General features: G+C 38.0%; 2 protein-coding genes across 6 annotated transcripts in view; one reads left to right on the forward strand and one right to left on the reverse strand.

The window, feature by feature from the left end:
• Positions 1 to 16,497, forward strand: part of CEBPZOS (CEBPZ opposite strand) — a 295,755-nt gene that overhangs the window by 198,026 nt on the left and 81,232 nt on the right. The window lies entirely within an intron of this gene.
• The window catches only part of EIF2AK2 (eukaryotic translation initiation factor 2 alpha kinase 2), a 91,862-nt gene that overhangs the window by 67,241 nt on the left and 8,124 nt on the right, over positions 1 to 16,497 (reverse strand). For 4 of the 5 annotated variants that reach the window (XM_069072202.1, XM_069072199.1, XM_069072200.1 and 1 more), the window contains 3 exons: positions 14,731 to 14,845; positions 7,916 to 8,085; positions 2,346 to 2,472 (listed from right to left, as the gene is read on the reverse strand). In XM_069072202.1, the coding sequence (XP_068928303.1) occupies positions 2,346 to 2,472; positions 7,916 to 8,085; positions 14,731 to 14,845 (412 nt within the window). The remainder of the gene's footprint in view (positions 1 to 2,345; positions 2,473 to 7,915; positions 8,086 to 14,730; positions 14,846 to 16,497) is intronic. The other variant, XM_069072204.1, reaches the window with a different exon arrangement.

The raw sequence follows: 16,497 nt of genomic DNA on the forward strand, positions 1-16,497 counted from the left end.
CAAACTCAAGGCTGCAAACTCCAAGACACAGTGGTGGTTAAATTTAACAAAGCAATTCAGAAAAAACAAGTTCTACAAGCCATCCAAGAAAGACCTTCAAATGCAAAAGAAAGGACATTTGAATAATATAAGACTGTTTGTACCCACTAGAAAAAAGAGGAGGGAATATAATAAGGTGTTTCAAAGAGCACTAGAGTTCAAAATTCTGGTCAGGGTGACTTATCATGCAAATCTGAGTTTAACCACACAGAACAAAAAATGGACATTCAATAATATTCTAGTGACAATATTGCTTCAGTTTCTTCCTTGGTTTATATTCAAACAAATACTCTCAAGTGTTTTCCCTATCAGGTTCCTGGATTTCCTCACATGACTGAGGTCTATTCTACACCACACTGAATTTATTAATATGCTAACTTTTTTTTTTAAGCAATTGGGGTTAAGTAACTTGCTCAAGGTTGCATGGCCAGTTATTTCTGGGTGTGGTGCTGAGTATCAGAGCCCGGATTTGATCCCCAGGTCATCCTGGCACTGGAGCTGGTGCTCTTACTCGCTGAGCCACCTGGCCGCTCCTAAGCAATTGGGGTGAAGTAACTTGCTCAAGGTTACACAGCCAGGTGTTTCTGGGTGTGGTGCTAAGTGTCTGAGCCCAGGATTTGATCTCCAGATCATCCCGACACTGGAGCCAGTGCTCTTACTTGCTGTGCTACCTGGCCACCCCAATATACTAACTTTTCAATGAACCATACCCTTACAAAGCCATATTCCAATTATGGGTATTATTCTAACAGTTCTCAAGGAAAATTAAATTTGTTTTCTTGAGTTCTAGTTCACCTTGCTTGATACTCATATTTATATATTTGTGTATAGTCATCTTAGGCCACTGCTTGGGTCTTAGATTTTGTCCTCCATTAATTTTTGGCATCTCTACTGCTTTTCTTTGGCCTATGCTGCAACTACTCTCTGTATTATCTAGCTTGGTGTTCGTATGTTTTTATACAAGTAGTGCTTTTAACCCTTCCATTCCTCTTCAGGTTCAAGTCCTTTGTTTAGATTTGCCAAGCTTCAGGTAAAAACTTTTGGATCAAATAGAAATAAATAAATTTATCTACATAAATGCTAGCTAATTATTATTATTATTAATTAGCCTTGGTAAGCTACACTTCATTCCTGGTCAAAAGACTGTCATTCCTTTAGAAATCCAAATTTACTCTCAGGTATCATCTTAAATCTTTGAAGCTAATTTCCCAAATCTGCCTCTCTTTTCAGAAATTGTTGCCTTCAATTAGCAGGAACAATGAAAATTCTTCCTTTGCTCCCAAGATCTTCATAATTCTTAGTTTAATCATTAACTATGCATTACAGGGTCCTTCGAGCAGTATTATTTCTTTTCTTTTTTTCTTTTTTGTCTTTTTGGAGGGGAAAGGAAGGGCAATTGGGGTTAAGTGAGTTGCCCAAGCACACAGCTGGTAAGTGTTAAGTGTCTGAGGCCAGATTTGAACTCAGGTCCTTCTAACTCCAGGGTCAGTGCTCTATTCACTGTGCCACCTAACTGCCCCTGAGCAGTATTATTTCTAGTCACATGTGTCACCAGATGTAGGTAGTCATCCATTTCAGCAAGCTTGGGAAGTTTTCTGGAACATACTATTAACCTCAGGAAAACAGTCGACATCTCTATAGTTATTGTCAGGTCAACAAATAACTGTGTTAGTACTCCTCATCAGGAAATCACCAAGTGCCACCATTCATCTTTTCTTATTTTCCTTCCTAATGGATAAGTTCTCAGCTAATGGCACTTGTGGGTCCACATCATTACCAGCTGTATTCCTCTCAGAGGACTGAGCTCCCTTTTCTTCAAGAAATGTCTTATAGGGGGGCGGCTAGGCGGCACAATGAATAAATAGAGCACCTGCTCTGAGTCGGGAGGACCTGAATTCAAATCTGACCCCAGACATTTAACACAAAACTAGCCATGTGACCTTGGGCAAGTCACTTAACCCCAATTGTCCTACCTGCCCCCCTCCAAAAAAGCAAAAAAAAAAAAAAGCCTTATAAATTACCACTTGACTTTTTTTTTTCCTCTTTTGTTCAGTGTATCATATTCTTCCACCTTCATTGTTATCAGGATTCCTATCTGCCTTTTCTGGTATTGCAGGCATAAAGAAGAGTCTCTGTAAAGACTCTAAGAGAGGACAGAGATGGGAACATGCCCCACCCCATAGAGAGACCTAAGCTCACCTAGAAGAGTGTTCTTTTTAAAAATTTTACAGGAGATTCTGATAAGCTTCATCCTCAAACCAGCTTAAAAGGGAATTCAGATAGTTAGAAAAGAGAAGGTAACATACCTGTGAATTGTTGGCTAATACTAATTGCTCATATGCTTTCTTGGCTGCAGATTGTTTTGCCTCTTGTTTATTAGATCCCCAACCAACATCATAGAGTTTCTCCCCAATCTTGTACCTACAAGAAAATCTAGAAGAAACAATGGAGAATAATAATGATGATCATATTTAATATGTTAAATATTAATAACAATATTTAATATCAATATTTTAATTTTTTCATATTTTATATCTATTATCTCATTTTATCCTCACAACAACCTTGTAAGGTGTTACTATTATCCCCATTTTATAAATGAGGAAACTGAAGGGAAGATCGGTTAAATGTCTTTGCCCAGAGTCATATAGCCTATAAGTTCTGAAATAGGATTCAGACTCAATTCTTTATGACTAAAGCTCCAACACTCTACCTACTACTTCATCTAGATGACTACTTATACATTGATAGATCTCAAAGTAAAATCTAATCTTTTATTTAATGTTCCAGAACCACAGAATCACAGTTTGAGAGTTAGAAAGTATGCCAGCTATCATCTAGTGATGGGGTACAGGCTCTGGGAAACCCCATGAACTCTGATGGAATCTTCCCACTTGATGAGGCATTTTACTGAGGCCATAAGCCTTTCATTATAGTTAGGCCCAAATCTCTTACTCTTACTAGTCAGCCCTCCATTTTCCAGCTACTCCTCACCCTTGATCCTCCCAAAATATCTATACCCAAATATGTTACTCTTAAACTAGCCTAACCCTCCACTGTCTCTCATCTCCAGGTGGCCTCCAACTATTTCCCACCCTTAATATCTCATTACTGGAGTCTGACCTCATTTGACTCCTCCTGCAGACCCTCCCCAAACTCCTCCTCTAGACCACCCCTAGAACCCTCCCACAATCTTTCTGTATATAAGCTCCATCTTGCCTGCATGAGATAGCTGAGAATTATCCAGTGCAGACTCACTCTGTGTCAGATTATTCTGGCCCACTTGTCCAATACAAGTGTCACAGATACCTAGGCTCCTTAAGAGTCTACCCATTATGGTGAACCTTTAATAAAATTTGTTTTACTTTGGCTGAGAGAAGACTTGAGTTGAATTCCTTTGACAGGACTCAGAGTATTGGCATTTTGGGGTCTCATGTACCCCAAAACCTTAAACCTCAACATTTTGTGGTTCCCTGACTTCAATACTAGTCCAACCTAAAAGAATTCCCATTATCATATACTTATAAAATACCATCAATTCAATTAAGCAATTATTAAGTGTCTATTGTATGCAGAGCACTGTGATAGACATTAAAGTAGATACAAACTTTAAACTAGACATGGGCCCTATTCTAATGGAGTTCACAATTTGGTAGGGGGACATCACATATCCCCCCCATTCACTATTGATTAGAGAAATGCAAATCAAAATAACTCTGAGGTACCACCTCACACCTATCAGATTGGCTAATATGACTGAAAAAGAAAATGATAAATTGGGACACTGATGCTTTGTTGGTGGAGTTGTGAACTGATCTAACAATTCTGGAGAGCACTTTGGAACTATGTCTAAAGTTCACTCAAACTGCATACTCTTTGATCCAGCAATACCAATACTAGATCTGTATCTCAAAGAGATCCTAATAAAGGAAAAAGGACCTACATGTACCAAAATATTTATAGTAGATTTTTTTGTGGCAGCAAAAAATTGGAAATTGATGGAATTTTCATCAACTGGGGAACAGATGACCAAGTTGTGGTACATGAATGCAATGGAATATTATTGTGCGATAAGAAATGATGAGTAGGTGGATTTCAGAAAAACCTGGAAAGACTCACATGAACTGAAGCCAATTGAAGTGAGCAGTATTGGGAGAACACTGTATACACTAACAGCAACATTGTGAGATGACCAACTGATTGACTTAGCTCTTCTCAGCAATACAATGATCCAAGACAATTCCAAAAGATTCATGATGGAAAAAGCTATTCCCATCCAGGGAAAGAACCATGGAGTCTGAATGCATATTGAAGCACACTATTTTCACTTTTTTTGTTTTTCTTGACTTCTCTTTTGTACTGTTTTCTCTTTCACAACATGACTAGTGTGGAAATATATTTAACATGACTGAACATAAATAACCTTTATCAGATTACTTGCCTTCTTGAGGAAGGGGAATGGGAAGGAGGGAGAAAAATTTGGAACTCAAAATCTTACTAAAAAATGAATGTTGAAAACTTTCTTTGCATATAATCACAGAAAATAAAACACTATTTACTGGAGGGGAGGGGAGGGAAGGAAACATCCTGCCTGAACCAAATGTCACCTTCTGAGTCTCAGTTCTCATATACAGAGCCACTTCTCTGATCTATCTCAGGCCACAGAAGTTTAAATAGGTTCTTTAAGTTAACAGCAGCATTATATTGTTTCAATGAAATAGGAATCCTAAACATGGGATCTGCAGCATTGAGGGGTCTGTTTACTTTCCTGGGGCCTGACACAGTGTTAAAGCCATTTCAGTGACAAACAGTTAAGCTGAAGATACTGCAAAGCTCCTCAGATCTATTTGGGCTGTGTGGAATTTCCATTTTTCAAGTACTAGATGGTGCCAAAGAGCAATACTGATAAACTAAGCCAGCTCTTCACACAGCAGATTCTAGTCCTATTAATGAGCCATCTAATGACTTAGGGAATCTCTAAAGTCTTCTTGTAGATAGTAGGACTCAAGCTGAGTTTTAAAGGAAGCTGTAGAAACCAACAGGTAGAGATGAGGAGACAGAGCATTCCAGGAATGCAGAAGCGTCTGTACAAAGGCACAGAGACAGTGCTGTGTATGGGAAACATGAAGCTGGCCAGTTGGACTAGAACACAAAATGTGTTAGGGGGTGTAATGTGAAATCAGTCTGGGAACACAAGTTGAGGCCAGATTGGGAAGGTTTCTGAATACTGAAAAGAGTTTGTATTTTATCTTAGGGGCAATAGGAAGTACTGGTGCTTCTTGAACAGGACTGACCTGATCATCTTGTGCTTTAAAAAAAATTGGCAATTGTAAAGGATGAATTAATTAGAGAGGGGAGAGAATGAAGGAGGGAGAAGAGCATCGCAGATGAGGCTGGCCCCTTAGTGAAAATGATTTCTTTCTTCTCAAATTTTCCTATAGGTCATGATCTCTTTTTTACTGCATTACATTGTCTCTCGTATTACACTTATTTACAAAAATTTATATGTGTGTGTACATACATATGTGTGTGCATGTGGAAATATCAGGTAGGGCTAAGGCAGGCACTGAGGTCAAGGCGGCCTTAAGGGTATCAAAAGCCTTTTGCTCTGGGCCGGAACAAGAAAGGGGTCCGGGTCCAGCAGTGGCAAAATAAAGAGGTTTCGCAATTACTGCAAAACCCAAAATCCAGAGCCGGCAGTAACCTACTGTACCCAAGAATTCTCAAACCTGTTTTTTTTAGACTTTGGGGTTGGTAAGTCTAAAATGGCTTGGATTCGGAAGGTGGAAAGTGATCAAGTGCCGCCTGAGAGAATGTAACCAAGATAGGTGACCTGAGATAAACAGATTTGAGCTTTCTTAGAAGAAATTCGGTAACCCAAAGACTGCAAGAGACAAAGAAGGTCGGAGGTGGTAGACAAACAAGTGCTTTCAGTAGGTGCCGAAAGGAGGATGTCATCAACATACTGAGACACAGTGTGAAGGGGGAAGGAGGCTAAGGGCCTCTAGTGAGGAAAATCCCCGGCCCTGTCAATCAGTGAAAGCTAGACCCTCTGGAGAGCAGCAGGCTTTTTTTTTTCTTTTCTTTTCCCAGGGGCATTCATTTTTCCAATGGCCTCATTCCTTACGGTAGGCACATTGGCCACGTGGTGTGGCACCCACTCTGGCACCTTGTTTGGGAGTCTGCTTAGTATGCACCCCGGGGAGTTTTTGATGTACTGGCTGAACCTCCCATGTTCTAGGACAAAAAGACAGACAAACAGTATAGTCTTATAATCTTCCCAGTGGAAATCAGAAAAGCTTCCTTGAAGGTGCTCGTCTGATAGCCACTCGAATACCTGCTTTGCAGAATAAAAATGGGGAGGCTTTAAGCGAATGAACTCAAGACAAAACTTTATGAATATAGGACACATAAAGGACAGACAAACAATAGTCCCTACCTGCTTATTCACCTCCTGCAGATTCTGAACAGAAAGCAAATGAGATCAAGCGAACATAGGACATACAAAAGCAGAGAAACAAACATTAACCAGACCACTGACAGGCAAGAGGCCTGACATCTCAAGCTGTGCCCAAGGAGGAGATGTGCCCTGCACAAAATGGCTAGGTCTAGCCCTCCCCCCTCCAGGAAACAGAACAGAATTTTAAACAGAACAGAATTTTACTCACCCCCAAACTGGAGGTCCTGGATCCACAAAAGGCCAAATGAGGAGCAAGTTGAAGTCAGGAGGCAGGTGCAATCCTTCCCTCCTCGAGACCTGGGGCCCTGGAACATACTCAGGGGCTAGGCCCACTAAGGATTGGTGGGAGCAGATGCCTATCTCCCAAGGCCGGGAGCTATTCTTATTCGGGGATCTTTGTGGTGCCACGGAACACAGCAGGTCTCGCTGGGGACTCCAATTATGTAGAGCATAAAGGAGCGAGACAGAAGATCCCCGAGAATAAATTTGGAAGTGGATTTTATTACCACGGGACTGCCGGGGTCACATATCCAGATCAGACAGTGAGTTGGCATGGACAATGTGCCAGTTTTTAAAGAGATTACAATAGTCAGGTTACATAAGCTGAAACTACAATCAGTGATTGATCAGTGTATATTTGAATTTTCCTGTGCCTGTGAAGTTTTCCCCTAGGCTGAGGGATAGGGAACCTAGAATGGGTGGAGATGAGGAATATCTGGTAGGTGGGGGGGGGGGAAGGGGGGGGGGAGGGGACAGGGAAGAGTGGAGCAGGGATTTTATCCTAGGCTGAAATTCCTGCTCACAGATCAATTAGGGGAAGGGAAGGGGGGAGTTGTGCTCAACACTAGTACCTTGCACATAGTTTAGGGCTTAATGAACATTCAATGAATTGGATTTCTTTGAGAATGTCCAACTTCATTTGCTCTTGTTCTGTGTTCTCTAAAAAAAATGACGTGATCTCTATTTTATTCTCCTGGAGGTACTACTCAAACAGGGGGCATATCCCACGTAAATAACAGGTACCTGTTCTCTTGCCAGATACCTCCCATTTTAAATGAACAAAGTGGGCACTCTCATTTATAAACTAGTTTCCTAAGTTTGACTAACATAAATTCATTCCCTAGAGTTTGACCCCTTCTTAGCAGACTAGCAAAACTGAGTTTCTGAACTTGCAAAGTTAAGAACCACACACTTGAGCCCTGGGGGTAGCCTTACCTTGTAGATACTTTCCCCTACACACACACACACTTTGGGAGGCCCAAACCAAGAAACTAATCTTAATCTTTACCAACACATAACTGAGACAGTCCCTAGTTGCTAACAATCATGGCAATATAACATGAAATAACTCTAAAAAGTGAAAAAAGAGACCATATTATTAACATGTGGAAGAAAAAAAGTAAAACAACACCTCACCTTGGAATACCAGAAGGTTCAAACACGGTCTCTGTAACAAAATCTATCGTGACTTTTTCCTTTTGTTTGTAGGTGTTAAAAAAAGCTATATAATTTACAGGTAATGGCATTTTTACTTCTGAGGCTTCCAACGATTGCTGTGGCACAGGTAATGTCGAAGAACTCACATTCTATGAAATAAAAATATTGTGTAACAAAAATGAATTTTGATTCTTCAAGTTTTTTCTGAAAAAAAGACATGAGCATATGAAACATGACTTTGTAGATTTCTGTGAAAAATTAGTTTTCCTATATACAACTCAATTAATGAGAATCAAAATTGTATTTTACTAAGGTATTCATGGGAATGAAGTAGCATTGTATAATGAATAAAGCACTGGAAATGAACTTAGATTTATGTTCAAATTCTGCCTCTGACACTTATTAGTTTTGAAAACTCCTAGGAATATTATAGCCAGGTTCCAGAGTTCCCAGATCAAGGAGAAAATATTATAAGCAGCCAGGAAGAACCAATTTGAATATTGTGGAAATACAATCAGGATAACACAGGATCTGGTAGCTTCTACACTGAGGGATCGAAGGGCTTGGAATATGATATTCTGGAGGGCAAAGGAGCTGGGATTAAAACCAAGAATCACCTACCCAGCAAAACTGAGTATCATGTTTCAGGGTAAAATATGGTCATTCAATGGAATAGAGGACTTTCAAGCATCCTTGGCGAAAAAACCAGTTGAATAGAAAATTTGACATTCAGATACAAGAAGCAAGAGAAGCATGAGAAGGTAAACAGGGAAAAGAAATCATAAGGAACTTATCAAAGTTGAATTATTTACATTCCTACATGGAAAAAAGATAATTGTAACTTATGAAACTTTTCTCAGTGTGAGAATAGTTAAAGGAAACAGAAATATACATATATATACACACATTTCTATACATATATATGCATACCTACATATATATGTCTATATAGGAGGGTATATGGGCTCATGAATAAATATGAGTGTGTATATATGCATACAAGTATACATAGAGGGCACAGGACCAACTGAATAGGAAGGGATGATACTTAAAAGGTGAAATTAAGAGGTGAGAGAGGAATATAGTGAGAGGAGATGGGGAGAGACAGAATGGGGTAAATTATCTCATATAGAAGAGGCAAGGGAAAACTATTACAATGGAAGGGAAGAACAGGAAGGCAAAAGGGAATGTCAAACCTATTCTCATTGAATTTGGCTTAGGGAGGGAATGACATACACACTAAATAGGGTACCTCACCCTACAAGAGAGTAGATGGAAAGGAGATGAGAGGGGGGATGATGGAAGGGAAGGCAAGCTGGGGGAGAGGGAAGTTGGAAGCACCCACTTTTGAAAAAGGACAGGATCAAAGTAGAGAATAGAACAAGTGGGGGGTGGGATAGGATGGAGGGAAATATAGTCAGTCTTTCACAATATATCCACTATGGAAATGTTTTGCATAGCTACACCTATACAACCTATATTGAATTACTTATCTTCCCAGTAAGGGTGGGTGACGAGGGAGGAAGAGAAAGAATCTGGAATTCAAAATTTTTAAATCAAATGTTTAAAATATATATATTATTATTATTTTACATGTAACTGGGAAATAAGATATACAGGCACTGGGGCATAGGGATCCACTGTGCCCTACTGGAAAGTCGGAGAGGGGATGGGGGCCAATATGGGAGAGAGCAGACTGGGGGAGGGGATATTCAGTAGGATTGCTGTTTTGGAATGGTTGGTAGGGGGAAAATGCGGAGAAAATTTTTAACTTAAAACCTTGTGGAAATGAATGATGTAAACTAAAAAATAAAAAAGAGAGAAAAAAATCAGGGATATCTTTCAGGTATAGTTTGTACTGCTTAAAGTGTCTCTCCCAACTCTAAAAAATTCTTCAAAGGATAAGAAGAAACAGGGTCTATCAAATCAAGAACAAACAGGTTCTGAACAACAAAATTAGCCTTTATTTGCTTTAGAAGTCATATTGAAAATTTGTGCTGTCAGTCCAGGGGCCATAGGCTGGCTACTCTCAATGCCTTGTTGCTTTTAGGTGCTTAATAAATTCTTTTTAATTTTCTCTACCTGTGTTTGCTTCATTATTGAGGGCAAAGACCCAAAGAAAAAGTGTCTTTTTTAACAATTTTGGCAAATCAGCTAGGATGACACTTCACTTGGAGGTAATCACTGAAGAATTTATTCCAACTCCTGCAGCCAGCAAACTGGGCCTTTGCTCCATGGCAGGCAGGAACAGACTCTCCCATCTGTCATTCATGCTATGATGGGAGAATATAACTCCCTAAACCTGGGTAAGATAAGGAGAAAAAGATCCAAACTCCAAAATTTCAATTTTTTCTCTCTCTTATCTGTGCACAAAGAACAGAAGCAGAATGCCAGCAAAAAACACAGACTAAGAAAAGAACTTGCTGGGAAGTACCCCTCATTTGCAAGGGAATACAGGTATTCTTTTTTTTTTATAAGCAACTGGGGTTAAGTAACTTGCTCAAGGTTATACGGCCAGTTATTTTGTGTGGATGCCAAGTATCTGAGGCCAAAACTGATCCTGATCCCGGGTCTCTTCTTTTCTCCTGGTTTGTAGAAACAATTCAGCAGCATTTAATTGGTTAATATGACAGAAGAGGAAACTGACAATTGTTAGAAAACATGTGGGAAAACTAGGACCTTAAAGCACTATTGATGAAGTTGTGAACTGATCTAACCATTCTGGAGAGGAATTTGGAACTTGTTCAAAGTACTACAAAACTGCATTCTCTTTGACCTAGAAATACCACTACTGGGTCTGTATCCCCAAAAGATTTTTTTTAAAAGAAAAGGAAAAGGACCTATACATGCCAAAATATTTACAGCAGCAATTGTGGTGGCAAAGAATAGAAAAATGAGGGGAATGGTTGAACAAGTTATAGTATATGATTGTGATGGAATACTAATATGTCATAAGAAATGATGAACAGGATGCTTTCAGTATAACCTCGAAAAGACTTAGATGAATTGACACAAAGTGAAGTCAACAGAACCAACAGAACAGTGAACATAGTATCAGTAATACTGTATGATGATCACCTGTGAATGATTTAACTGTGCTCAGAAACACAATGATCCAAGAGCAATTCTGAAGGACTTACAATGAAAAATGCTATCTGCTTCCACAGAAAGAATTGATGGAGTCTGAATGCAGACCTAAGCATTCTCTTATTTTATTTCATTTTTCTTAAGTTGGTTTTTTTGGGGGAATAGGGGGTCTTATGTTTTCTTTCACAACTAATGATTAATGACTAATATGGAAATATATTTTGCTTGACTAAGCAAATTGCTTGTCATCTCAATGAGTGGGGAGGGAAGGGAAGGTAGGGAAAGGATTTGGAACTCAAATTTTTTTTAAAAAGAATGTTAAAAATTGTTTTTTACATGTAATTGGAAAAATATTTATGTATATAATGTATATATTATATTTATATAATTTATATAATAATATATAATTTATATAATATATAAATATTTAAATAAAATATTTAAAATAAAAATATTTTTATTTGTTTCATTAAATATTACCCAATTACCAGTAAAACAATTTTTAACAACAATTTTTTAAAATTTTGGATTCCAAAATTTCTCCATCCTTTCTTCCCCTTCCCCTCCTTGAGAAGGCAAGCAACTTGATTTTGATTATGCGAAATATATTTTCTATTAGCCATGTTGCAAAAGAAAACACAAACAAAATAAAACAAAAATAGTTTTTAAAAGTATGCTTTAATCTGCATTCAGAGTTCATCAGTTCTTTCTCTGGAAGCGGATAGCATTTTTTAATCATGGGTCCTTTGGAACAATTTTGGATCATTGTCTTGATCACCATAGTTAAGTCTTTCACAGTTGATCATCCTTACAGTATTATTGTTTCTGTGTGCAATATTCTCTTGGTTCTGCTCATTTCACTTGGCATGAATCCATATAAATCTTCCCAGGTTTTTCTGAAACCATTCCCCTCATCATTTCTTTTTTTTTTCTTTTTGGAAGGCAATTGGGGTTATGTGACTTGCCCAAGGTCACATGGCTAGTGTGTCAAGTGTCTGAGGCCTGATTTGAATTCAGGTCCTCCTGACTCCAGGGCCAGGGCTCTATTCACTGTGCCACCTAGCTTCCCCCCCTCATCATTTCTTATACCACAATAGTATTGTCACAATTATATACCACAGGTTGTTCAGTCATTTCCCAGTTGATGGGCATCCTCTCAAATTCCATTTCTTTGCCACCACAAAAAGAGCCGCCATAAATAGTTTTCTATATATCAATCTTTTCCCTTTTCTTTGATCTTTTTGGAATACAGACCTACTAGTAGTATTGCTAGGTCAAAGAATATGCAAAGTTTTATAGCCCTTCAGGCATAGTTCCAAATTGTTCTCCAGAACAGTTTGACTAGTTTACAACTCCACTAACAGAACAATAATATCCCAATTTTTTCACATCTCCTCCAACATTTGTCATTTTCTTTTTCTGTCATGCTAACCTATATGATAGGTGTGAGGCAGCACCTCAGAATCATTTTAATTTCATTTCTCTTATCAGTAGTGATTTAGAGTATTTTTCATGTGACTATGATTTCTTCTTCTGAAAACTTCCTGTCCATATCCTTCTACTGTTTATCAAATGGGGAATGGCTCTTATCTTTTAAATTTCATGTAACCAAAATGATCTATTCTACTTCCTGTAATCCTCCCTATCTTTTGTTTGGACATAAAATCTTCCCTTCTCCATAGATTTGATAGATACTTTTTCCCACTTTTCCCAAATTTACTTATAATAACACTCCTTATTTCTAAATCATTTATCCATTTTGATCTTATGTTGGTATACAATGTGAGATGATGGTCTAACCTAGTTTCTGCCAAACTGCTCTCCAGTTTTCCCAGTAAATTTTGTCAGATTTTAGTTCTTACCCCAAAAGCTTAGATCTTTGGTTTTATCAAACACAAGATTACTAGAATTGGGGCGGCTAGGTGGTGAAGTGAATAGAGCACTGGCCCTGGAGTCAGGAGGACCTGAGTTCAAATCCAGCCTCAGACACTTAACACAAAAACTAGCTGTGTGACTTTGTGCAAGTCACTTAACCCCAACTTCCCTCCAAAAAGCAAAAAAAAATATTACTACAATCATTTATTACAGTATCTCATGTACCTAATCTGATTCACCACTACATTTCTTAGCCAGTGCTAGATTGCTTTGATGATTAGTACTTTGTAATATAGTTTGAAATCTGGAAATGCCAGGTTGCCTTCCTAAATTTTCATTGATTCCCTTGATATTCTTGATCTTTCATTCTTCCCAGATGAATTGGGTTACTATTTTTTCTAGCTTTATAAAATAATTTTTTGGTAGTTCAGTTGGTATGGCACTGAATAAGTAAAGTAACAGGTAGAATTGTCATTTTTATAATATTGGCTTAGCCTACCCAAGAGCAATGAATATTTCTCCAATTTTTTAGATCTTTTATTTGTGTGAAACATGCTTTATAATTTTGTTCATATAATCCCTGCATTTTTCCTGGCAGGGAAACTCCCAAGTATTTTTTTTGTCTGCAATTATTTTAAGTGGAATTTCTCCTTCTATCTCTTGCTGCTGGGTTTTATGGGTAGTATATAGTAATGCTGGTGACATATGGTGGTTTACTTTATATCCTGAAACTTTGCTGAAGTTGTTGATTGTTTCAACAGGTTTTTTAATTAATTCTCTAGGGTTCTCTCAGTAAACCAAAGGAAAGAGTGATGGTTTTGTTTCCTCATTGCCTATTTTTATTCCTTCAATTTCTTTTTCTTGTCTTTTTTCTATATCTAGCATTTATAGTATAATATTGGATAATAATGGACATCCTTGCTTCACCCCTTATCTTACTGAGGTGGTTTCAAGTTTATTTGCATTATAGATAATGCTTGCTCTTGGTTTTAGATAGATACTACTTATCATTTGAAGAAAGGCTCCATTGATTCTTAAGATTTCTAGTGTTCTTAATAGGAATGGGTGTTGTATTTTGTCAAAGGCTTTTTCTGTATCTATTGATATAATCATATGATTTATGTTGTTATGGATGTTAATATGGTCAATTATATCGATAGTGTTCCTAATATTGAACCAGCCCTGCATTCCTGGTATAAGTTTTACCTGGTCATAGTATATGGTCTTTGATATATATTGCTATAATATCAAGGAAGAGACTCTTCACCTGGGGTACATCTATGGATAGATTTCAGAGAGTCTGTGAACATGGATGGAATAATAAATTACATCTTCTTTTTCACTATCTTCTAAAGGAAATTTAGCCTTTCTTTGAATTATTTAAAAACATTATACTGAGAAGAATTTTACAACACAAAAAAGTTAAAAATGCCTGATAAAGGCAATAGCTGTTAAGACTGTCAACTGGGGAGACTGGATCATTAATTTCGGTTAGGTTCTAATGCACTTAGTCTCCTTCCCACTGACGTTAAGATTTAAATTCTTTAAATGGATGCTAGCTCTAGCTATATTCCTCTTGTTTCTACCTGGTCACATACTTTTCTAGGATGCTTTAGAGCAGTCCTGCATATTTTTCTCAGGCTGCCCAAAATCCTTTAGGGGCCACAGGCTGTACAGGCCTGTTTTAGAGGCACAGGTTTACAAACCCAGAAGAAGGTGTGAAGGTACACAGATATTTTTCACAGATATTTTTCCTCACCAGCAAATTGTAAAATAGATTTGAGAGAAAACAATGTTTATCCTTTGTAAAGAAAAAAGTTGAAGTGACTCACCTCATTTTCTAGTATGTTAAGAGCTAGCCTGGCAGCAGCATTTTTTGCTTCTTTCTTTGATCTGCCTTTACCATCTGGAAATTCTCTGTCTCCTATTACAACTCTCATGGTAAACCTGAGTGTAAGAAAAAGACATGATTTTATGCAATTAAAGCCTCTGTTTAAAGACATTATCTTTAAATTATTATTTTTTTTTTGCTTTTTGGAGGGGGAAGGCAAGGCAATTGGGGTTAAGTGACTTGCCCAAGGTCACATGGCTAGTTTTTGTGTTAAGTGTCTGAGGGCAGATTTGAATTCAGGTCCTCCTGACTGCAGGGCCAGTGCTCTATTCACTGCACCACCTAGTCACCCTTAGATTATTTTCAATTCACCCCCTACCTCCTATATTTTCTACTGGGGATGTGCTGCAACATTAGATTTGTCAGAGAAATATAGGGAAATTTGTATGAACTGATATAAAATTATATAAACAGGACCAAGATAACAACACCCACAATGAAAACAGCAATAGAAATAATCACCAAAAGCAAAGTGAATGCTGAATGATGGACAAGCTAATTGAAGTCCCTGAGAAGAGATAAACCCTATTGTCCCTGTCCCCCTTAGACCTCCCACACACCCCTAACACCCGCACAGAGGTGTGGCATTATTAGGATAGGATACAGTATACATTGTCAAATATAAGCTTTCCGTATAAGACAATATTTCTTAGTTGGGTTTTTTTTTTGTCATGCAGGAGGGTTCAATATGTAGCAGTAATGGAAAAACATAAGATTATAGGATCACAGATTTAAAGCTGGAAGGGATCTTAGAAATCATCTAGGCCAACTCTTTCATTTTACAGATGAAACTGAGGTTTGGAGAGATTAAGTAACTTGCTCAAAGTCACACAGCTAATAAGTCAAGAGTTCTTCCTGCCTCCAAGTCCAGCACTCTGTCTACCACACCATAATGATTATGGCAAATGGCATTAATAAAATATGTTAAAACAACAAAAAGAACACTAGATTTGGAGTTTGGAGACCAGCTCTCTCAGGATGGAAGGAAGAAAAGAAGAAAAGAAGGAAGGAAGGGAGAAAGGAGGAGGGAGAGAGGGAGGAAGAAAAATGAATGATAAACCCAAAGAAACAGAGTTTCTAGGTAATTAATAATCGAAGTATTAATTAGGCTAGCCAGCAATAAATAAATTGAATATCAACGGTTTCTCTCAGAAACCAAAGATGCCTTAATGCCCTAAAAAAACCTTTTAAAAGGGAATTCCCCTGACAAGTGAAAATGAACCTTGATTGGTGGACATTTAATACCAGCTAACAGTCTTAAGCTCCTCCTGTTAAGGTTAAAAGTCTTCAGTTTCTTGCTAAGAACATGACTTAATCATGAGACTCAGCAGCCTCCAGTAATCTGGGCAGGGGAATCATCTTCATCTGGATCTCTCTGGCTGGTTTTCTCCTTCATGAGCTGGATCACCCTAAATTCTACTGGAGGGGAACAAGGACAGGGGTTCCTTCCCTCAGAGCAAGGACTCATTCAGACTGGATTGAGTTTATACTCTAAACAGAAACTAGGTCTCCTAATTGGGTAGAATCCTGCCCAAGATTGAGGAGCATGTTATTTGCGAATTAGGAGCAATTTCATCAACCAGTCATGTCCTTCAGAGATAATCGACCTTTTATAGAAGTTAGGCCTTGAGAGAAAATAGTAGGAGGAAGCCTGAATTATAATTTAATAATTAGTTATTAATATAATAGTGTCATCATAATTTCTCTC

Source organism: Petaurus breviceps, unplaced genomic scaffold (genome assembly GCF_028583685.1).
Source record: "Petaurus breviceps papuanus isolate PSGF00001 unplaced genomic scaffold, PetGlider_PUasm1.0 90845, whole genome shotgun sequence".
In the NCBI taxonomy this organism is placed as follows: domain Eukaryota; kingdom Metazoa; phylum Chordata; class Mammalia; order Diprotodontia; family Petauridae; genus Petaurus; species Petaurus breviceps.